The following is a 24,479-nucleotide window of genomic DNA, read 5'->3' as shown; positions in this document are numbered from 1 at the left end:
GAGTTGATTTTGTGCTGGCAGATTTAAGTTTAGAATTCTCTCTATCAGCTTCGAAATATCTGGCTTTTGAGTTGCTATGTCTAACTGTGTCTTTAGTTATTTGGTGGTGAGCAGAGAGTTGTTGTTGTGTTTTTTTGTACAATATGTTTGCTTAAACAGCTGTCTGTTGTGGCCTAAAATGTCTCTGTGAGAGTAATGTGGACACAATGCATTGTGCTCTATTAGGCTGATTCATGTGATAATTCTCTGCAGATGTTTCACTATGAGCAACCCATTTGAAAATGTATGCTGCTTTAAATGATTAAGGACGACAGGAAATAATTTTGTGTCTATTTTGAGTTTAATTCAAGTTGTGTTTTAGCAAAATGTGGCTAGCTATCAGGTCACCTCACAGGTCACTGCTCTGCAGCACAGCTGGAAGCAAAGAGGCAGATGGTGACACACAAACACAAGTGTGCACACATTTACATGTTTCTACAGACATAAATATGTTCCCAAACTTACCACGTACACTCATCAGAACAATCATTTGTTTAATCCGTTTATATTAAAGATTTGCAGCATGATTCAGACTGTATTTTTCACATTAGCACAAAGACTACCTCTTAATCCCTTTTTCCGACAGAAAGTCTCTTTCCCTTGACATTAAAAAAAAACCTGGTCATAGTAATTATTAATCAAGGATAAAGCAGCAGTGTTTCTCCATGTGTGGTCCCTAGGTTTGCTTTTGTTTAATTAACATGTTCTCCTTTGGGTGGCGTTTTAGCTCCGGCCTAAGCTTTGAGTCAGCAGCAGTCTCAGCATTGCTGCTTCTAGAGCAAGGTTCACAGAACGGTTCCAGAGAAATAAGGAGAGGGAGGGAGGCTGTGGGTCAGGTAGAGGAGGAGAACTCTGACAAGCTCCAGTTTAAATACTATCACCATTGTTTTGTTTATTAAAGATGAACTGGATGGGGTACGATTATAAGGAGGTTGTGTTTGTGTGAATGTTCAAAGTGTGTCTCTGTATGTATGCTTGTAGTCGTGAGAGTTACATGAGTATCTTGGATGTTTTGAGAAACATGTCTCCCTGGGTGGTGTTCCTCCCCCCTGTGTGCTGCAGAGCTCTGCTGCCTGAGAGCTGCACTGCATGTTCAGGTATAACAGTGGGAGGTACTGAGTGGTACTAATAGTAAAGTGCACACAGAAATGATTGCATGCACAACCCACCCGTCTCACTGATGCATGCTAGCAGTGTATTTGACTCTAATTGGACAAAAACAGCATCCCTCTGCAGATGAGCTGCACAGAAAGGTTACTCTGTGACTTCTGCTCTACGGTGGGACCTCAGCCAAAAGCCCAAAAAACTCCCCCTGCCTTAATTGGCGCTCAGCTGAGAGATGACGGGAGAAAGAAAAAGAAAGGAACTACGGGAGGAAAAGCGAGGGAGAGGGAGGAAGGAAAATCTAAGTGAACATATTTTGGCAGGGTTTCAGCTGGCTGATGGGGTGAGGAGAGGCTAATGTCACTGGGGGGTGGGGGAACACACTGCGTATAAGCCACTGCATATCTGCTGAACTCAAACTAGCCGTAGCTATTAGTATGCATAATGGTGTCATATGAGTTCTGTCTGTTCCTTCTGCTAGTGTGTATGTGTCAATACGGTACATCATAAATTAGTTTAATCCAGCAATGTGTATTGTTTTTGCGTATCTGTATTCCACAAATGTCAATACAGAAGCACATTAGAAGAATGCATTATTTTGCATGAGCTCATTTAAATCTATAAATCATACTCAAGATTCCTCTCTGAACATGTCTCCTAAATGTTCCGACTATCTTGTACCCAGAGTGGAAAGACGATCATTCTCCTTGTTTGGCGTGCTTTGCTTAGACAAAAAATACACACATCCTTCTACTTGCGTGCTTGTGGATAAGACAAGTCTTTATATCCAGTCCGGCGTGAACATATATGTATGGATTTTATCATTCTCCAGCACTGTAGGTGTCTTTCTCCACGTCTGCACAAGCTTACTGTATGTGTGCAGATGAATCATCTTGTCTGTCGTTTGGGGGAAGGATGGAAAAAGTGAAGGAGCAAAGGAGCGAAGGAGGATTTTTTCCATATTTTTGTTAACATTCAGGGCTTCGCTCATGTCTCCAGGGCCTATTTTGGTGTTCACCTATTCAAAGGTTCCATTCGATATGAGAAAATGTATACTGTAGGGCAGGGGTGTCAAACTCAATTTCATCTCGGGCCACATTAGCATCATGGTTGCACTCAAAGGGCCAGTTTTATATACATACAAAAAATACATATATAAATATTTAATATATATAAAATAATGTATTATATTACATTATTGCCTCTGCATTTGATTATTATCGGATAGGGTAATAACTTAATAAGTCTCAACAGTGAGAATGTCACAAAATGATTTAAAAAGAAAAGCAAAATTCTGGAAAAAAAGTCAAAAATAAATAAGTGACATTTTGAAAAAAAATCAGATTCTTAGAAAAATGCAAGTTCTAAGAAAAAATGAATATTTTGAAGAAAAAAAGTCAAATTCTGAGAAAAAAGACAAATTCTGAGAAAAAAAGTCAAATTTGAGATGCATTGTGGGACATGTAGTTTATGGGCAACGTAAATCAGCATGTAACCTTATAATAAACATATTATATTCTTTGGAAGCTCTTGTGGGGCCACATAAAATGAAGTCATGGGCCGGATTTGGCCCCCGGGCCTTGAGTTTGACACCCCTGCCTAGGGTGTTGAAAATCATAGTTTATACACAGAAATACGATTTTTAGTCGTATTTGCATTTTAATCAAATATTACGATACGATACTTTATTTGTCAGATCAAGTTTGAAATTTAGACTTGCGTCACAGCAGCTCCATGTCCAACATCAACAGACAAATATCCAGACACAAATACATGAAACACAAACAACAAACATTTAACATAACAGCACAATCAGTGAGAGAAAAACTGCTCAAAGAGCCTTCGGCGTGCATTTGATCCGGGATTTAGCNCACACACACACACACACACACACATAATCTTCTCTTTTCAACCACAGGAGACTGGTACTCTTTGAAGGGGTTAGGGTCAAATGACCAAACTAATGTCAAATTTTACATATAAAACGTCCATCAATATTTTATGGTCTATAATTTAGAATGTAATAATAAACACTATAGTTTTCCTGTCCGTTTTACGTCCATGAAATTAGTATACCAAGTATTTTACTGAGGTGTTACACAATGTTAGTTACCATATGGGATAAGAGTCGACATTGAATAGTAGAAAATAGGAGTTGACATAAGAGTGTTACTGTCCGTTTGTTCCGTATGAGATTCTTCAAAGGTGAGTAGACAAGGTCTGCAGTGAAATTCTGATTGGTAAAGAAAAAATGAAAATTAGAGTCTTTTTTTGTACAAAACACACAATCGCGGAGTGTATGTAGGGACCCACACCAACACACGACGCTGACTATACTCAAGAGTCTAAAACATCGTCTACGTAGTACCTGTATTATCTGCTCACATGTATGGATTACTTCCATACGCAGGGGTTTAACTTTGTGTCCGACATAAGGCATGAGATTTTCATGATTAAATATACAACGTAGTAAGAAGTTGTAAGGGTAATACTGATTAGTCGAGAGAATGTCTACTGTAGCAGAACAGGTGTACGGACATATGATGGAGTAGGTCCCTTTGTTTAGTTCTTCATTGGGTGTAACGCCGTCCAATTCGGAATTTACAGTCACTACTGCGAGAATACTTTATGAACGAAAGACTCTGGTTTATAAGAAAAGACCTAGTTGTTTGTCGTAGTAAAACGGGCTTCGGAGACTCGATTACTGAGTCCTACACTAGAAGGTAGAGTGAAAACGTCGTGAGTTGTGCGGTACGAGGAAAGTGTGTTAGATGGTAGGCTGAGTGTCTAAAGTGGTCGGCCCAATGTCGTAGTTTCCTGCTCACGGTGAGTCAAGCGGAGAAACACCGAGTTGCCTTCGTTCTCTAGCCGACTCAGGACCGACCGTGAGTTGTTTACACGTGCGTATGTGTGGTATATACTTGTTAGGGACTCCACAGTTCCCGACGTTACCAACGTCCCGACATAAGAGTCCGTAGGTAAATAGTGTCACTGTTACCACCACCAGCTACCGCAGTGCCTACAAAGACAGTTTGGCTGTGTCTCAACCTCACGTGTGTGTGTGTGTGAGTGGTGGTGTGTGTGTGTGTGGTGTGTGTGTGTGTGTGTGTGTTGTGTGTGTGTGTGTGTGTGTGTGTGTGTGTGTGGTGTTGTGTGTGTGTGTGGTGTGTGTGTCGTGTGGTGTGGTGTGTGTGTGCATCTTCATCTTTTCAAGAAAGAGAAAAGAAGAAAAAGGAGGGGGGAGGAAAGGAGGGGAGGAAAGTGAAACGAAAATTACCTACGATATTCGTTGAACACTAACATCCCCGTTAAACAGTGGTCTCATAATTTGTCTCGCCAGACTTACAGAGTGAGCAAGGGTGAGCAGAGGTGACTACGACCGACTATACCGACGGGGGTTTATGAAAAATCGTATTTTCGGAGTTAGTTTTCCTCCTCATTGTTATCGAAACTGTCGTGTCTAAAATTTTTCTTTGTTCTGAGTTTTTGCTTCTGTAACCTAGGCTCCCGTTTCGTGATGTTGCACTCCTTTCGCGGACAGCCTCGACAGGTTGGTCTTTTGTGTCACCTCTGTATTATTTCTTCTTGTGACGGAACTCTTACGTTCCCTTAGAAAAGTACACTCGAGAATTTACTTCCCTCACCGAAGATGTCCCGGGTCAATCCCCCGTAAACATGAACAACGAACTCCGAACCTTACCCAACGAAGTGAGTGTAACTTTTCAGCCCAAAGGTGAAAAGTAACTGATTATCAAGAAGACGCTACTAGCTTAAATGGTTTACAAACCTTATGTTTTTACAGTCCGTTATCACGTGACTTTACGAGCTTTGGTATTATGGACGAAGGAGACTTTTTTAATGGGTAGTCACAGCTTCTCCAGTCTTTTTGTAAAGTCAATGGTTGTGGTTCTTTCGCCACCAGGTCTACCCACGTCGCCAAAAGACTGACCTTTTTGAAACGATGACTCGACCGAGTCACACCCGTTGGTAGAAAGTCCGAAGGATAACTGTGCGTGTGTAGCGGGAGACAGTACCTTTTGAGTGTGTAGTTTGGCGACGGGTTTTAAGGATACCGGTTTTCTTGTATTCCTATGTCTGGTTCACGGAGAAGGAGTCAACTAAACTTAGTGATCTTTCTTACAGACGAAGGCAAAAGAATAGTCATGTTGTGGTTCTGTTTGAATTAGGTATGGTTAAACCTTCATTTAGGCTTATGGACCTAAATGACTATACGACGAAAGGAGTGATCATCTCTCCTTTTGGACACCTCCAATTGTTCTTGGGACAAGTAGACGTAGTGTTCGTTACATACACGGCGGGGTCCCGACGCACTCAAAGTCGACCACGAGAAATGAGAGATGTGACTACCTAACACGCATCGTTGTGTGGTTTAGTTCAGTAGTAATTCATGACGACTACTATGACGTTATTATAGACGACGAGTCATTGGTCTGTGGGACTCGCCGTGGTTGTGTCATTTAGTCCACCAACTCACCTGAGTTTTTAACAACCAGTTGGAGACAGTCTATTGAAGATACTGAGATCGGATAGTCCATTGTTTGATCAACTCTGATAGGTTCGTTGTAGTAGAGCACTGGGTTTTGGTACAAGCTTGTCACTTATACTTGACGTGGTGATTTAGCCTCCTACTCCCAGCGGCGCTGTACACACACACACACACACACACACACACACACACACACACACACACACACACACACAGAATGCCAACATGCCAGCATTGTGAAATTGGAGACCACATGCTCCCTCTATGGAAACACAAATGAAAAAAAAGCCCTTGCTATGCCGGCCCCATGATCGTAACTGAACACAGAAGTCAATTTTGGCGCCGTCCCACTGAAGAAAGCCCTCGATGATCTATGATGTGAACACACAGTCCTGAACTGTTTAACAGACGCTGTTGATGACACTGTCTTTGCCTTACTGGGAAATACATGACACCTTCAACCCAACATAGCCTCTCTGTAAATAGCAGTATGTATGATTACAGACATTAGTGTTGCTATTTCCAGGAGAGATAGATCTGCACTGGAGAGCGTGGCATTTTCTCTGCTCCTATAGCTGGTTAGTAAAGGATAGCAGACAAGCGAGGAAACAGAAGGGAGCAGCTGAGAGGAGAGACACACAAGACAGGAAGAGAGAAAAATAAGGGGAGTGGGAACCTTACCCTGGAATAGCCAGCAACTAGAGCTGCAGACTCCACCCTTCTCACCCCTCCCCTTACTCTCTTTCTCCCTCACTATCTCTCTCTCTCTCTCTCTCTCTCTCTCTCTCTCTCTCTCCCTGTCTGTCATTTGACCAGGCAGTTCACAGAGGCGAGAGCTCAGCACCAAAAGGAAAACAGAGAAAGAGACGGAGCGCAGGGAAGCACATTCAAGATAACGATAAGCTTGCTGGAATGTTTCCTTGGTTGTTTTTCACCAGCTGAAAATCCCTGTCAGAGTGGATTTCTTCTTGGCTGCTGCTTTTGTGGACTCTTTCTCTTCTCCCCCCCGTCTGGATGTGGGCTTTTAAGTCTGTCTGCAGTTAACTAAGGAGGATCAACTGACACCTTTTTGGGGATTTACACTTTGAGGAGTAAACCTCTATTTGGGTGAGGGTGAGAGAGGGAGACTAAGAGAGACTGAGAGAAGAAGTGGAGACAGAGAAAGTGCCGGGCCATGCCCACCTTCGCCCATGGTTCAACAGCATGAAAGGGGGCAACCATCACCATCGCCACCACCGAGGCTGTGGCTGCCAACACTTGTTCCGTAAAGTCCTGGCCAAGTGTGGCTGCTGCTATGCCCGAGTCAGAGGTCAGTGCTGTTACACTCACAGAAAAAAACTCACCAAGATAGAAAAAGCATGATTCTTATCAAGTGTATCACCTTCAGTCTAACTTTCTTTGCCTTGAGGGTGATGCTGTACTTCAAAAATGCATCTGAGAGTCTGTTTGTAGATTTTGTGTGAGAGTTGTTACTTGTATGTGTGTTTTTGTTGATCCTACTGAACTGAAGCGATGACTCCTCTCCTCTCCTTCCATTTCATATCTAGATATGATATACATTCTCTCGCTCATCTCCTCCACATTTTCTCAGTTCTCCACCCACGTCTCCCTTATCTCTCCCTCCATTCCTGCGAGCGTATGCTAATGGTTTAAGTGTTAGCTTCAATCCTCTCGCCTCCAGCTCCAGCAACAGATGTGTGTTTCATACACATCAGAGCATGCGAGAAAAAAGTCCGTACACATGACTACACAGTGAGGAAGACGAAGGAGGACATGCATCACACATTATTCCATTCAAAATAGAGGACTGTGTGTGTGTTTGGGAATTGGACAGTGTCTGTCCTCATGATGAGCGTGTGTCGGTCAGGTATGTGCAGCACGTGGATGGATGAAACATCGCTCTACCCTGAACAAAGTAATCTCTCTCTCTCTTTTGCTCTCTCTCCAACCCTCCTGCTTGTTGTAATGAAGTGCAGCAGTAATAGCAGCAGTCTATTACAATAGTGTGGTTGAGTAAAAGCAGCGGGTGGCATGATATGTTATAAACAGGCTGGTTGCGTGCCTTTTTTCTTTTACAAAATTCAGGACTCCCCGTGACATTACCTGAGAGAAGTAAATCAAGTCCCTCTATCTTTCCTTTCTGTTCCTGTTGCTGTCTTCTGCACATACTTCGTTTTGTCACCCTAGCTGGAAAGAAAAGTTAGAACAACAGTGGAAACTAATAACACTAAATGAGTTTACGTTGCGGTGCCAAACTACGTGTTTGTTAGCTTTTTAAAGCCAACATCAAGGGATAAACAGTGTACCTACCCGCTGATGCTCTGCACATGGGCGGGCGGGGGGGGGCTCATGAAGTAGGTTTTCAGATTATTGGCCAGCGTTGTTGGATACATACCTCAGATTCCTTCACTTTAATCTCTTATGTAATGGATATTCTCCCTTTTCCATAGCCTTCAGATCCCCATTGTACCTCCAACATGTTATCATAGCAAATATACACACGCTTAGATCATAATGTATACACATGTGGGGGAGTGGAAGAATAGAACACGTCATGCTATTTAAAGAAATCCCAATAAACATACAATAAGATAATTATTCCAACAATCCGATAGGCTTGGATTTGTATAAAAAACCATGTATGTATCAGGAGGCTGTTTTGGTCCATCACGACAAGATGTTTCATATTTATATATAGAGTTAGAAGACAAAAACCTCTTGATCTCTTTTACAATCGGAGCAGAAGAAACATGAGCACTCCTACCTCTCTGGAGAAACCACATAATAAAATTACAGTAGTCTCTTAGAGTAACTTAACTATTAATGTGAATCCCTGTGCTCCTTAAAACCTCCTTATGAAGCATGAAAAGTACATTGCTACTACTGTTTTGGTCCTAGCTCACATACATTACAGTTTCTATAATTAACACGACGTCAGGGGGAAAAGAGACAACTGTAGTAGCCTTTTTACTTTAATTGCCCTTTCTCCTTAGAACCCTTCTCTGACTTGTTATCAGATACAGTTGACCTTTTCAAACTAATTTACTGAATCTACCTGCGTCGGGAACTATACTGACATCCAGGACCCTGTTGTTACTGTTGTGGTGTTTACAGGAAAAACACTGAGCAATGCAGGTCTGACTTCACTCGCCAAGGTCTTCTTCACTTCTGATAAACCCAACACAATGCACTTGTAAGTCAAGCTTGTCATATGTTGGACTTTGGGGGAGTTTAAAAAAACTAAAATAAACCCCTACTAACTGCTTTCTGAAAGCTGTGATAATCAGGGTCCAAATGCAAACTAATGACTTTGTGAGCTGCTGGATTTCCAACGTGAATAGTGTCACCATTTACTCCTCATAGTCCTTTTCGTTCCAGTGACAAGCTGTGTTAGTCTATTGTATCAAACTAAGCTGTTCATGATGCATCTGCACCGTTCATTGATCCAAAAAAAGCCTCTCTATTGACAAAGAGGAAATGATAGTGTACAGCATGATTAACTCCCTGGCATAATAACACTTACTGAGGCTGCATGATGACACACTGTGCAGTATACCATTATGCCACACACTATGGGTTTGTATCTTTCACCTCCATTCACACGTTCACTGACATCACACGTTTACTCTAACCAATCAGCGAATACATGACTAGACTTGTAAGTTTAGCTGCAGTTTCTCATAATAATAAATGATGTGTCCAAAATGACCATCAGTAACCATCAGTACTGCTTCTGTTCAATTCACTTTAATGCAGAAAGGGGGCTGCAGTGCGTCAGAAAACTGGCAAATCAATGGCTTTCTGTGGCCTTACTGTATATGGACTATCCTGCCACATATTTCATTTCTTAATCATGGTGTAATGAAACAGGAAGAACATAGTCTTTATAAGCGAGACAATGTGTGAATGTGTGTATGTTTTTTTTAAGGTATGTGTTGCAGTTCCTTTACAGGACTGACAAGTGCCAGAAGGCATGAAAAACAGAGGCAAATATGACAATGTATAAACATGAGTGCAGAGGGGATGGTACAGAAAGCCCAGAGAGATGGACAGGTAGAGAGATGGGTATAATGAAAGAGAAAAGCATGTATCATTTTAGCTCTGATGTTAGTGCTGCTCTGCAGGGCACATTAGCAGATTGGCTGCCGGTGGGTCATTACTGAAGGCTGTTTCTCAGCAAATACTGTTGACAGACCATTTAAAAATAGATGGTGTGCCATTATTTCATATTTTCCTCAGTCAATTGCCAGATAGGCCAGAGGGAGAAAACAAAACCTTGGGAAGAATCATGAGATCTTGTAAAAAAGTTACGTTTTTGGAACTGCCAAAGAAAACTAATGATAATGCAGGAATCTGTGTTCCTTTTTTAGCATTAAATAGCACGTTTGTTATTCTTGGACATTATTGGTTATGTTAATGATGATGTATACCACTGCAGAGTGGAGGCCAGCACAATCATCTCTGCATCTTTGCTGCAGCAAAGCCTCCCACACACCTAATGGTATTTGGGATGCACCCTGAGGTAAATGATAGACAGAGAAAACAGAAGAAAGAAAGGGATAGGATGTAGGTAAGATTACATTCAAACAAAGCAGATTGTCACTTGAATGTGAAAATACATTTTTAGCATAATTAAAAGCACAGCATTTCTATCTTAGCAGCTTAAAGGGAAATGATTCAAATGCATTTTAAATTGGTTCGGCATACATTTGCAACAGTTTTTAAATGCATTTGAAAGACACAAATGATTTGAAAAAAGAAATACAGTTTATGAACAGTTTTTCACACTTTTGTTAGGGTTTTTCAAGACTTTTTCAAGACTTTGAAAAACCCTAACAAAACTCCGTTGTCAAACATATGTTTATGTTTGATACATTTTCAAGTGTCTTTATATACACATTTGACTGTAAATGTACTTTATGTTATTTGTTTGTGTGTCCCTGAACTGCTCTCTTCTCCACAGTAAGCAGCTTTTCTCTGTCTGGGAGTTTAAAGAAGACTTGGCTGCAGCTGTAGCACAAGTATAGCAACTAAAACACTTTTCCATATGTGGACCCAAAATACCCGCCTTACCCTCCACAACTCTATCTATCTGGGTTCCCTTTGCATCTGTGAGTGTGTTTATCTCTGCGTGTGGGGGGCTGATGTTGACTCATGCATGCAATGTCTAGGACGAGGATCCCCCCCAGCAATGACACACACAAACAACAACAACACACACATATATTTACATGGTTGAATAGCAGAGACAGAGAGCGGGACTACAACAACAGTTTAATCTGTAAAACATTTTGCGGATTATTCTTCCTAAAGTTTCAGCTCAATATTAAATTGCACTGCTTTGAAAAATGTTCCAGTTATTTCTTTCCAACCCTAATGCTTTTCAGCTTTTTGGCAATGTTATTTTTTCCACACATGGCCCATTTGCTGGCAATTTAAAATGAAATACTTAATCACTTTGGGAAAATGACTGTCCCCTCGCCTGCTTTATCCTACCAGTCAGAGTGGGAGCCCCTGGAGGTGGGAGAGTTCAGTGTAGTTGTTCTCAGACGCAGGAACCCGATTGCCAGGTTTCTCTGAGACCCCTGAGACCAACATATCATTTTGATAATAAGTCAAGTATCCTTCTGACAGAAAGCAGCTCTGTTGGCAAACGCATGGGGAAAAATTACAGTGACTGAACCAGCGTGTCTTTTTATGCTTCAGCTGGAGAAGCGTCTTTGTCATCAGCTTATAAGGCAGACTTTGGACATTATGGAAAAAGCAGCAGAAATAGCTGAAATCGAAGGTATGCTGCTGGACTGCTGTGGCCCAGCCTTGTGTTCGACAGTTTGAGATATTTTTAAACGTTGCACCCCAGCCCACCCTCCACCCCGTCATCTCCTCCTGGCCTCCCACCCAACCCCCTGTCTCCTCTCTGCTGTGCAACTGATCTCCTCCATATTGTTTCTCTCTCGCACATGCAACAGAGAAAAGGACACAGAGAGAGAGAGAAGGGAAAGAAGTGAGAGAGAGGATGGGGAGACTTGTTTAATACCTACCAGTGTTCCCAGTCTCCCAGCTGGATGAAGAAAGGACACAGTTTACATTTTGGGCTGAATGTTTCATGATTTGCCGGATTGGAATGTGAACACCAAGTGGAGCATTAAGATCATTCCCGGGGCATTTTCATTTCTCTCGTCCTCTTCCCTTCCTCTCTCCCTCTCTGTTTTAGACTGGTCGGCATACAGCTAGTCGGACGGTTATTAATTATAACCTTCTCCCATTTTCATTTCATCTCCCTTTTTTACAGTTACATTTTCTTTCCTCTTTCCTTCTTGCCCTGACATATTTCCACGGCTCCCATGCTCCTCTCCTCCTCTATCTCCTCCTTTCTTTCCCTCTCAATTTTCCTCCTCTTCTGGGTTCTGTTTGTAAACGTGCAGAGGAGAAGAATGAGGGAACAAATTATGAAACACAGGAGTGCATTCCATACCTTGTTTAGAAAGAATTCTCCTACAGCGCAGAGGGGGAGAGGAGCCACTTCCCCCTGCGATTCTCCCCCCACTTTCAGACCATATGGCTCTTTTTATGTCTGCAGACTTTAAGGGGTCTACGACATTTGTTCTCGCTTCATTTAAACTTGGTTATCAGTCTTGTTCGACTCACTCTATTGCTGTTTGATATTCAACTGTTCTGTAATGTAGTGAGATTGAATACAGGGGGAAAAAACATGTTCACTTTCTACCCAGTACAACTTTTCATCCCGCAAGATTGGAACGTACTTATTGTAAATCTGAACAACAGGTTGACTACACGGATTGCTTCAGTGACCCCTCAGGCTGTCAGAGCAGGGAGGGGCTTTGTGTCCGGCTGCTCTCCTCTGCTGTTCTCCCCAGAGAACGCTTGATAGAGGCCTCGCTGAGAAACTTTCCAAAACAGTGCACTGCAGGCACTGCAAACAATGGAAAGTGACAATATTGAAAGCAATGTCGTAAAGAAGTCGGCTAGAGCAACCGCATGTTGTGTCTAGAAAAGGTTATCTTGTTCTCTATCAAATCTGCAGATTAAACAGTGGGTGTCAGTTTCCACCTGTCTGTGTTAAAGGTCACCTATTATGCAAAATCCACTTTTTTCATGTCTTTTATACACAAACATGTGTCCCCTCTGTGTTAAGAGATTCTGAAAGTTTCAGGAAAACATATTTGGTCTCTTTTTGTCCTGATCCATTTATTATACACACATGCATTTCCAAACATTTGGACTACCTATGTTGCAAATGTATTATCTTTTCAATTTACACACGGCATCTATTGCACGTCTGTCCGTCCTGGGAGAGGGATCCCTCCTCTGTTGCTCTCCCTGAGGTTTCTCCCATTTTTCCCTTTAAACTGTGGGTTTTCTCTGGAAGTTTTTCCTTGTACGATGTGAGTGTCTAAGGACAGAGGGTGTCGTATTGTCATACTGATATTCTGTACAAACTGTGAAGTCCACTAAGACAAATGTAACATTTGTGATATTGGGCTATATAAATAAACATTGATTGATTGATTGATTGATATAAAAACCTGTCTGAAAATGAGCTGATCAGATTATGGCCACTTTATGATGTCATAACGAGCCAATAACCAACCAAGGTAACCCCCACCCCCCACCTTATCACCTGAATCTCCTCCTAGAGCACCATTGTGTTCTTTTTAACCAAATATCTCTCAGAGGGGCGTGGGGAGGGGCTCCTTATTTTCATCTAAAGTAACAGACAGAGAATCAGCACTTTTGAAACAGGGCTGAAACAGAGGGGATTATGGGATGCTACAATGGGTGATCTGTTTGNAGACGAGCAACAGGACCAGCCTGTCAGCGGGCAAAAAAACGAATAGTACTTTAATTCATTAATGTGATCCAACAAATGTAAAAAGGCAAATATTAACCATATATGCTGTTTATATTGCTTTTAATTGAGATTAAGTAAACATCTGTTGAGTATTTTAACATAAAATAGTTTGATTGTGTTGAATTGAAGCCCAAAAAGGCAGCGGGTCCACGAGACCCACGAACACTGGCTGAATTACAAAAATATGAACACCACACAAGAGTTAAACAAACCACAATGCATTGACTCTTAACTTTTCACACTCCCTCCGTGTCTCCTTATCTCTATCATATCCCCGCTGTTAGCTGGATGTTGGAAGACAGAGGAGCCTGAATAGAAAGAACATTGTCTAATCACCCAACTCTCTTAACTAAGATCTGATCCCCATCTTACCCTCCCTCTGTCTCCTCATCCTTCTTTTCCCTTTCTGTCTTGCAAAGCCAACTGCTGCCCCTCTCCCTTTTTTCTCCACACTCCCTCTGTCACCGTCTCCCCCTCCTCCCGCTCACTGCTAAAAATACAGGCATTCACCAAAGCCATGAAAGAAAATGACGTAAAATTGTTTTCTCCACATTCGGTTTCTCCATCCCCCTCCTTCCCACCACACACCCCCTCTCCTCTTCTCTATAAGCTCGCTATTAAAGTAGAAAACATTCAGTCGAAGCAAAGATGTCGATCCATCCCTCCTTTCACTGCCCTCCTCTTCTCTCAGCATGGTTTTTACAAAGTTGGGATTCAAACAGCGTGCGGCAGATCTCCCCTTAGCCTCAGTTTGCTGCACATCAGAGTTTCTTTTTTACCGCTTTTCTCTGTCTTTATGTGCTCAACATTTGAGTTTTATCAGACGGACAAGGTTATTAATGGGGTGTCAAAGAGGTCACTAGAGTCCGTCGAATCCATGAGCTCCTTCACTGAGATTATTGCTGTATTGGCATTTTCTTGGCTGTGATCTCAGAAAATGTAATTCCAGAATTGACTTTCTTGTCTGGCGTTTTGGTTTTATTTGAAGGATGCATGACGAAAAAGTGTCTCGCTTCCAAAAATGTCCTCCTTTAAGTATTTTCCGTATAAAAGTTGGTCATTCAAATTAGGATTCACTGCACTTTCAAAGCCCAAAATAAAGAATACTTCACATCATCCAACCCTGCCCCCCTATAAAACAAACCTCTGTCCCACATACAAACGCAGTAAAGCAACTTTGTATCCCTTTTCCTTTTCTCTTCTTCTGTCTGCTGATCCTTTTAGCCTCCTCCTGGGAGACAGAGGCCCCGCAGTTTGTTTGTGTCATTCGTTTGCTCCTGCAAGCTCAAGAGCTCTCGAGTCAAGGACACAAGCTAAGTTTTTGATTGACACGATGAAAAGAATTAAACAGTAGAAACCCAGGGGTTCCCGTCGCCTAAGGAGGGCAGGAGGGCGAAGGCAAAAGGACAGAATGAAAGAATGAAGCCGGTTGGTAAAGGGAGGGAAACGAAAGAGAGGTCTGGGGTAGAGAGCGAAAAGAGGACAAGTTGTTTAATTCTAAAAAGAGGGAGGACATGCGGGACACAGGGAGGGAAGGAATGGGAATAAGAGAGCAAATAGAGAAGAGAAAAAGAAATGCAGGCAGGGACTGAGGTATACGTTCGTATACCTCTTCGCCGACACACACACAAACAAATACACAATCACCCACACTAGGGACATATAGTTAGTGTGAGCTTGGGCTCTGCTGCTCGCTCTATGACACTGTACTTCTCTATGGAGAGGGACTCGAACACAAAGGGTCCGCGTAGGTCGCCTTAATTAGCCACACATTCTGCTACTCAGGCTCCCGGGGGGGTTTGAAAAGGGGCATGGACAGTGAGGAGAAGAAGGACGGGGGAGACAGAAGGGAGGGTGAGGGGCGGGGGGAGCAGCAAGGGAGGAATGGGTGTTATAGCAAGGGGAATAAGCAAATGGGATTGGAAGGTTATTTAAAGCATGGCCTACAAAAACATTCAGAAAAGTATGTGTGGATGTTTGTGCCTTTAGATACGAGTGCATGCATGAAATGTGATGTATACCAATGCTTGAGTGTTTACTTTACAGTCTGGATGAACCCTGTGATCTCACAAAGCTCACTCAATAAATTCAGCATGTAAAAGGGTCATTGTATGTGTGTGTGTGTGAGTGTGAGTGTGAGTGTGTGTGTGTGTGTGTGTGTGTGTGTGTGTGTGTGTGTGTGTGTGTGTGTGTGTGTGTGTGTGTGTGTGTGCTTTCACGCTTACATCTTTGTATGCATATGAGTCTGGCCTGGTGATTGAGTGTGCTCAGGTGGCCAGGGTCATTTTAGTGAGTGACAGAATGATGCTAGGCGAGGCTGTTCACGTAGACCCCATCCATATCTGTGAGGCCTAATTAGCCAGCCCAGGTTATGATGGAGTGTTGGAGCACATGAACGCTCACCAAACCACATTTAACGAACACAGATGCTGCCTTTATCCGACCAAATCTCGCTCCATCCCAACCGCCTTGAAGTCCCTTTTTGCTGTAATTGACAGTTTATATTTTCCTTCCTCAAACGTCTCATGGAGAATCTTTTGTAATGGGTGTCATTTCTCAACATGTGCCTTCTGAATTTGCTGCGACTGTCACATAGGTCAACTTACTTAATTGGATGATAGCTGAAAGTCAAGAGGAGGTACATTTGGAGCACCTTTAGGACTAGCTGATGGATCCCAGAGTTACAAGGACTTAAATCAAATGTATTCTTATGACCCCGACTCCCAAAAGTATTTTCTTGGAGGTTAACAGGTTTATTTAAGGAAGGGTTTTTTCACTTTAGGTAGTTGTTTTGCAGAGTCAGCATGAACAAAGTTGCCACAAAGTCAGAGTTTTTCCACTGAACTCTGCACTCTGTTCTTCTCTTCCGGTTTCTATTTTTTCCTCTTATTATGTTTTCAACCCTGTTTTGCAGTCAACCTCCAGCTTACAACTCTTTATTTTTCTTATTTCTTTATTCCCTAAGCTGTCCCCTTCTCCTATACGTCTTCTCTCTTTGTACTTCTTCTTCTTCTACATCCACATTGTCGTCCTTCCTTCACTTAGACATCTTTATAGTACTCATCCACAAACTATGCTCTGAAACGGCAACAAAACACATTTGAGGCTGAACAAAATGTTTGAATGAGAACAAACTATTCTTCAGGGTCAAGATGTGAGAGGACAAAATATAAAAAGAATGAACGGCGTCTTTGACCTTTTGCAGGCCAAACATACTTGAGTGGAATTGAAAAAGGAAGGCTGTAAAAAAAACTGAAAAAGTAAATCTGCAAGCAATCTAGATCAAAAGGGTACAACGTGGGGAAATGGGAAGGTGAGAAAAACATGCTAAGGGTGCAAACTAGGGAAGGAGAGCTGTTAGAGGTGCTTCAATACATTTTACAACAAACAAAACATATTGTGTGAGAACATGTGTGCACCTTTAAAGACAAGGTTGCCCTAAATTCAGTTTCTATTAGCATCAAACATAGGAGACAAGAAGAAGGGGTATGGAGGGCAGAAAAGACCACTTCCTCTACCTTTATGTTAAAGAAACCCTGCAGATGTTTTCATATGTTTCTATGCGTGTGTGTGTGTGTGTGTGTGTGTGTGTGTGTGTGTGTGTGTGTGTGTGTGTGTGTGTGTGTGTGTGTGTGTGTGTGTGTGTATGATTGCAGGATGAAATAGGCCATGTTCTTGGGACCTGTTTGGAGTGATGGGGCAGAGAAACATGTGTCCTAGCAGTGTTTCCCAACCGGGGGTACGCGTACCCCTAGTGGTACGTGGGTGGTCCCCCAGGGGGTATGTGAAAAGATTTTGAAAAGTAAAAAAAAAGAAAAAAAAGAATTTGATTTTTGATTTTTTTTAATTAAAAATGTTACAGGAAAACTGTACCCAAATAATGAATAATGCATAATCTGTAATAATGTAACCAAAANTTATACTGTTTATCCTCAATATATAATAGGTCTCAGATATATACAAAACATGTCTCTGAAGTGTTTGCTACAATGGGTGATCTGTTTGGTATTTGGAGCCAAACACTTCAGAGACATGTTTTGTATATATCTGAGACCTATTATATATTGAGGATAAACAGTATAATAGGGGACCTTTTAAGTATGCAACCAGTATGGTAAAGGCACTCCTAAAGCATTTGGTTATACTGTAAATCTTGAGATAGAAGATCAGTATATAGAGAATTACTATTGTGTTGACTACTGACCTAAATTCAACCTCCTGTATGTCTATTAGGACCATTTCAGATTACAGTTATTAGGTGTTTCATTATCTTGACTATTACTTGACTACAAAATACATATTGGGTACATCAAGATTCAACATAGCTGACCTGTGTCTTGTGTACAAATGTAAAAAGTACAGGAAGTTTCTTTCTGGGAAATTGAGTGAGAAAGAACGCAAAGGACAACATTTCCAGGAAGTGCCTGCAGTCTTTGGTCTCTGCCTCCTCCACAACATTGTGAGCAAAGCAAAATTGATCCATCTACCTTTCATTCGTCAGCAGATGACGTTGATTGTCAGTTGTCTGCATTGATGGTTACCATAGTCACACAGCCATTAGCTAGGAGATAGCCAGCAGCTTGACTATTGCGGCAAATACTCAAGGTTTATAATCGGTCTTGGTGGCCAAGTGGTTAAGTAAAGAAAACAAGTAACAACGGCAGCGACACAGGTTGAACATGTTGAACCTCTCACTCTCTATCCTCATGTTTCCTGTCAGTGTCTTCACTTTAATCTCTAATGTATGAAACTGCCTTATTCCTTTAAGCAGCAACACTTAAAATACCTTAGCTATAATAATTCAATGACATCACACACAGTCTATATCAGAATAATGGGTTTCTGTGGAAACGCTCAAATGACATCTGCTGACATTTAGGTGGAAACATGGGCTTGGTTTATGGTTTGCTAACAAAGCAGTTCAGTGAGCAATTAAGATCTACAAAAGAAAATGTTTCCCCCCCTTGGCACAAGTTGTATCTGTTCTGTCTCTGTGTTGCTTCACTGTCATCATTAGATAGCTCACAATTATTATTCCATTCAGTAGACAACACTGTAGACCACAAATGGTTGACATGAGCCCAAGCTCTCCTGAAACACTCGAATGGAGTTTGCGTATTCATAAGACACCCTCTTAATGGCCATATGGAGAGCTTGGGCTCCAAAAGCAGGACTTGATCTGAAATAGATAAAAGCAGACAGGTGCTGATGTTGTTTCTTGAATGTGGAATGAGCTTTTTAAAGGCAGCCTTTGTGCACACTGCATTGTTTTACAAATAAGCCACGAACAGTTGCGTGTTACTGTTCAAAAAGAGATGCAAATCTATGGTAACGATTACATTTTGTGTGTGTGTGTGTCTGAGATTAGCGTGTGTACACGTGTGTAGGTGGATTTTGTGTCTTACTGGTGGTTAATCTTTTGTGCCGCTGTCCCCCACTCTCTTTCCCTTCTGGGCTTCGTTGCTATGGCGATTAGAGCGGGGAGAGGTGTAGAGCCATGTAGAGAAAATGTGTCTGGAAAGCCCTTCAAGTCTGACTGAGAATAACTGTACCAGCACATCTTAACATCTGCAGGAAAACACATTGTGCCAGATCGGCATGAGAGCAGTTGTTTCAACACACATGTGAGATGCCAAGTTTGCAGAATTCAAACATACCTTTAAATTTCATCTGGTGGGTTAACTTTTATTTTTTGAAATATGTAGCTCTTGATAATGAAAGAATCCACGTAAAAAACATTTATAAACAATGTAAATAAGAAACATGTCTAATGAGTAGTGGGAAGAATATACACATATATACATTGTGTATTCTTCATTACTCAAACAATATACTAAATACTTTACCTTGGCCCTGATCTTCAACCCAAATATCACCCTGTGTCAATCAGATATTCTTCAACAATTACTTCACATTCACCCTAGCCATCCCTCTTCATCCTTTTACATCTCAAATATATATTTTGTGTACATCTTGTCGATGTCTTATGAGAACATTTTTGCTCATGGCAGTTTGGAGAATTGACCTTGTATACAGCTATTATGAGTTTTAGAACAGCCCAGAAGCGAGGGGAGCCGAGCTGTTGGGAAGACTGGGCCGATGAAGCTGCACGTCCCCATGACCCAGCATGCACCACAGCTTTGTCTCCAGCTCCGCCTCCTCGCAGGCGTCCTGCCTGGCACCGCCACAGCTGCCTTATGGAATCACACTTGCTTTTAATATGCTCTGTTTTCAGCCACCTAATGGCAGCCTTTTTTTACCCATAAACAGAAGTGCCTTTTTTTACTATATTTGGTGTGTGTGTGTGTCCATATAATCATAGTGATGGTCTACAGCACCCAGTGTTTGTGCACTGTTGTAATGTCTAAAAGGTTAGTGTTGATTATCACTATAATTATCCCACACACACATACACATTATCAAACACCCACAACCACACCAAAACAGGGTGCCATATACAGTATCTCCTCCTTTACAAGCTGTGACATTTAAGTTCTGTATATATTATTGTAATAATAATAATATTCCAATTATAGGTTGATGTTGGTATAAAAAGTCAGACACAGAATTACTGGTGAAAATACCTGTGTAATGTCCTCTGTGGCTTTAAAGGTATGAGAGAAATAAGAGCCATAAAGGGACGCAACTGAAGACCTATTTTCTGCACCTCATGAGTTCTGTCAACTAACATCAGACATTTGAATAACGCTGAATTTATAGCACAGAATGGTTGCACTTTTAGGATTGATGGAGACCTTGGTTGAGGTGGAGGCAGCAGCTGTGATTTAAATGCACAACCTTCGCCCCTAAAATACACCGCTTTTCTCACACTGTGCTGATTTTGACCGTGAATGGCACTAGTGGTAGTTTCATAAGCTCTCATCATGAGTAGTGTCACACTTTCACATTGTTCCAGAGACAATAGGATTAATGCCAGCGTTTCAGGCCTGTTCTGTTGTTCTGTGACGGACGTTGCTTTGATGCTTTACCCTGATGAAACATGCACCACATAGTCTTTCTGAGAGTGCTGAGGAGATCGACCCTGATAGCTTGTTTGTGTGTCCCTTGACTATGTCTTTCTCATATTTTCTTCTGTGCTCCTCGAGTCCCAGCAGTGTGTGTGCATGTGTGTCCGTATAAACTAGGTCAGTAGGAGGACAGGAAATCTGTGTTCACTTGTCTGTCTGACTGCAATCTGTCCCCTTAAACATTATAGCAGGCAGATAAACTCACATACGAAACACGCAATGATTAAAATGCTAGCGCTTCTGGATATATGTCCCTGCTATAAATGCTGTCAAGTGTTTTTACATAATTTGTTGTGGCTAATAGCTGCCCCCCCTTACTTCTTCTCTTCTGCAAATTCTACAGTACTCTCACTCTTGGTTTTGCTTCCATCTGGCCTGTGTGCTAAACCGTCTTTTGTTGCTCGCCTAAATCATGAATAATCTCTGCTCTCTCCATCAGCCCATCTCTTAGCCTCTTGTTATTCTTTTGTTCATTAAAATACACATTCATATTCATTAGAAAGATGAATAAAGTCTCAGGTTTAAGGTTCAGTTTCTTAAGTCGTATACTGGCAAAATCTCCTCTAAAGAAGATACATTTTCTGAGTAGTCTTTCCTTTGCTACTGTGTCTCTGCCAGTCGGTTTTGCATGTGGAGCTCGTGCTGCTCTCAGCAGCTTTGGGGCAGAGCATAGCATTGTTTCAGAGGAGGGAGCTGTGTGTCCTGATTCCAGGACAGGACCCAGCCAAATTCTTAAAAACACTGCAGTGCAGAGGGGAAGAGCAGGTTAGAGTGCAAAAGAGGTGGCTGAGATAAAAACAAATTGATGTTGATAAAGGGAAGGGGAAGAGGGGGGGACAGGATAAAGAGAGAACAGCATAGTGCCAGGATTTATAAATCAAAAGCAGCACAAACAAAACACACGTGAAAAACTGTGAGGCCAACCAGATGAAATCGATTGAGAAAAAGGGTGAAAGAGATAGGAGGCGAAAAGGTGTATCTCTTCATTGATAATCATTGCTGGCAAGTATACAGTGACATTCTAAACGTTGTAATAATATGTTTCTGTAAAAGTTCATCTGAAGACAGCTAAAGGATTTCAGGTCATATTCTTCAGGTACTAAGTGCCTCGCTGTCTCACAGGTCTTTCAGTCTGCACATCTGAGTGCCTGGGGGCAGCCCAGGTCCTGCTAGTTGATGGGAAGAGTGTCCATTTCCTCTGAGTAGGTGAAACATAATATACAAGTAGAGCCTGTGCGGAAGTGCACAAGGTGGGGAAAGCAATAAATGAGAGATAGAGAATAAAAAAGATAAGCATGGTGTTGTTGAAAGCTGTTGCGATAACTCCGGAGGACGCCTGGTGCCTGCGTGTTGACCGACACACTCTCAGACCCCCGGGGTTGTGATCTGTGTGGAGGGGCTGGCGTTGATTGGCAGCTCTAAGAGTCTCTTAGACCCAGCTGGACGTTTGACATTGTTGGCACTGAGGTGACGAGCAGGCTGCTGTGTGGTGTTTACTATGATAGAGAGATGACACTGGAACAGCCACACATTTAGCAATCAATCCAATGTGGATGCAATTTATGTGTATTACATGGGCACATGCATGTCTGTCTGTATGTGTGTATGGGTTGAGTCCAGTGATGCCTAAATTGCCTATATGGTCTCATGAGGCTTTAGGATTGACAGAGAGCTCCAGAGTGGAGCGGCTGTGAACAAGTTTGCTCCATTACAGCCAACGCTTTTAGCCTGATATGTTGGCTCAGCAGCACTCACTTATCAACTGATCAATAAAGGAAAGTTGAACCAAACTTCTTTAGGGGGGCCAACACTTAAAGCACAACCATCCACTTCAACGAGAGGTTGCTTTGCTTGGGTGATTTGCCTTTTAGTTTCCTGTTTCCAACATAAATTGTCAGGAGATGTTTATTTTATCCAATCATATCCAAATCAAACCTCTGTGACCTTCACGAGTATTTCTGCATCTGATGTTTTCCCTCTCCACATGACTGGGAACGCTGTGGCACAGATAGTCTTAATTCAATTCAGCTGCTATTTAAAACTTTGTTGAGCAGACATGGTTCACTGCGAAACTACATGAAAAAATGCAAATGAAAAATCAGATGATTTAGGGTTGTGATGAACAGGTAATGAATCGATCTGCAGAAAATAATTCTGCAGCTATTTTTTATATGAATCAACGAAGGCAATTAACAAGCAAAAGTGCCAAATATTTCGCAGCTCGATGACAAAACAAGACATTTGATGAATTCCCAATGGCCTCGAGGAAAATAGTGGGCATTTTTCTGAAGCTTTATACCGACCAATTTATTATTTAATCAAGAATAAAATCTGCAGAATAATTGATATGAAGATAATTGTTTGTTGCAGCTCTAAAATAATTAAACTAGACATGGAGTCCAAGCTAGATTTAGTGCAAGAAAAACCCCACTCTCTTAAATTGCCCTTTCAGGTTTCTGAGTACTGTCAAACTTAGCATTTGTGGGTGAACCGCATCAAGAGAAAGACTGGAGCTACTTTAGTTTGCAGAAGAAACCTTTTACCCACTCTACGCCGCCTCCCCTCAGCCTTTAAAAAAGTAGTGGCCGACGGGTGAATAACTGATCAGCTTAATGTTGCCCTGTGCCTTCAACTGTTCATTATTGCAAGCACATACAAAATAGTCAAGCTGCATTAACAAACCTAGGTAATCTGTTTTTAGGACCGCCATTGTGTAGATGAATATCACTGGGCACTATCAATATGAAGCAAGACAGATGGTGAGTGGGAAGGATTTTTCCTCTGCGTTGGTGTATAATGGTATCAACTCCTCTCATCTTAGGCAGAGCGGAGGCATGTTGCTCCGAGGGGAAGCTCATCATATCCCTTTGTGTTTTACAGTTTCCTTGCTGTTGCAGTGAAAATAAAGCTGTTAATTATCCCTGTAGTGGGTAGTATAAGGTTTCATAACAAAACAGAGATTAAGCTTTCCAGGGTCAACTTGGAAACCGGCTCGTGTGCTAAACAATCAGTAGGGGAACTGCAGAGTTGCCATGGTGACAGATGCAGATTTCTCAATCATTATAAAACCAATACATTATGTACTCTTTGGATGTTGTAAATGTGTACATCTGACAGGGCCACTATGTCATTCTGACGCAAAGTCATGAAGCCTCACTGCTGTCTCCACTCAAGTTTAATCGCTTCCAGGCTCAGAGACGGTGTCAGCCTCTCTCCCCCCCTTTCTTTTTGTCATACGCTATCTCAGCAGATGTCTGGAGCTGGTTAGAAACCGTGTTTCTGCGGCTGTGTGTCTGCACTGCGACCCCTAAACCCTGGCCTGACTGAACCTGAGCAGGGAATACAGGTGAACACAAACCTCCAGGCCTGGCCCTTGTTAGAGGTCAGAGAAGCTGGGGTTGGGGTTATCACATTTGCTCAGCGTCATATTCACCTCCTTTCTCTTCCCTCCAGCTGGGGACCCTCAAAGTTTGAGTGTGCGTTTAACAGCTCCAGTAATAAATTCAATAGCTTTCGGATGCAGATATTTTTGTCTTCCCCTGCTAAGACACTCCAGAAAGAGCCGAGGTTTGAACTCATACTGCTGCACATGTCGTCTTACTATCTAGGACCCATCCAGTGTTTGTTCAAAGAGTCTATTCCTCACAGGATAGAGCCATCTACCTTCTCTGCACCCCTCTCTGCTGCTTGTCTCTTCCCCTGTTAGCCCCCCAGCCTGCCAGGCTCAGATCTCCTTACACTCTCCAGCCTTTCATGTGAATGTGGGTGGGAGCAGAGGATGGGGAAATTGGCCACCCTGGGATCACACACACACACACACACACACACACACACACACACACACACACACACACACACACACACACACACACACACACACACACACACACACGTACGACACGACGACGACGTAGTAGTAGTAGTAGTA

General features: G+C 42.1%; 1 protein-coding gene across 1 annotated transcript in view; it reads left to right on the top strand.

Annotated features, from left to right (window-relative positions):
• The first annotated feature begins 6,463 nt into the window (after nt 1-6,463).
• arhgef25a (Rho guanine nucleotide exchange factor (GEF) 25a) overlaps nt 6,464-24,479 on the top strand; it is a 38,055-nt gene continuing 20,039 nt past the window's right edge. Inside the window, exon 1 of the mRNA XM_010784516.1 lies at nt 6,464-6,959. Within this exon, the coding sequence (XP_010782818.1) occupies nt 6,854-6,959 (106 nt within the window). The 5' untranslated portion in view covers nt 6,464-6,853. The remainder of the gene's footprint in view (nt 6,960-24,479) is intronic.

This window comes from Notothenia coriiceps, unplaced genomic scaffold (assembly GCF_000735185.1).
Source record: "Notothenia coriiceps isolate Sejong01 unplaced genomic scaffold, NC01 NC01_scaffold00026421, whole genome shotgun sequence".
Taxonomy (NCBI): domain Eukaryota; kingdom Metazoa; phylum Chordata; class Actinopteri; order Perciformes; family Nototheniidae; genus Notothenia; species Notothenia coriiceps.
This window is presented reverse-complemented; position numbering and strand designations above follow the sequence as displayed.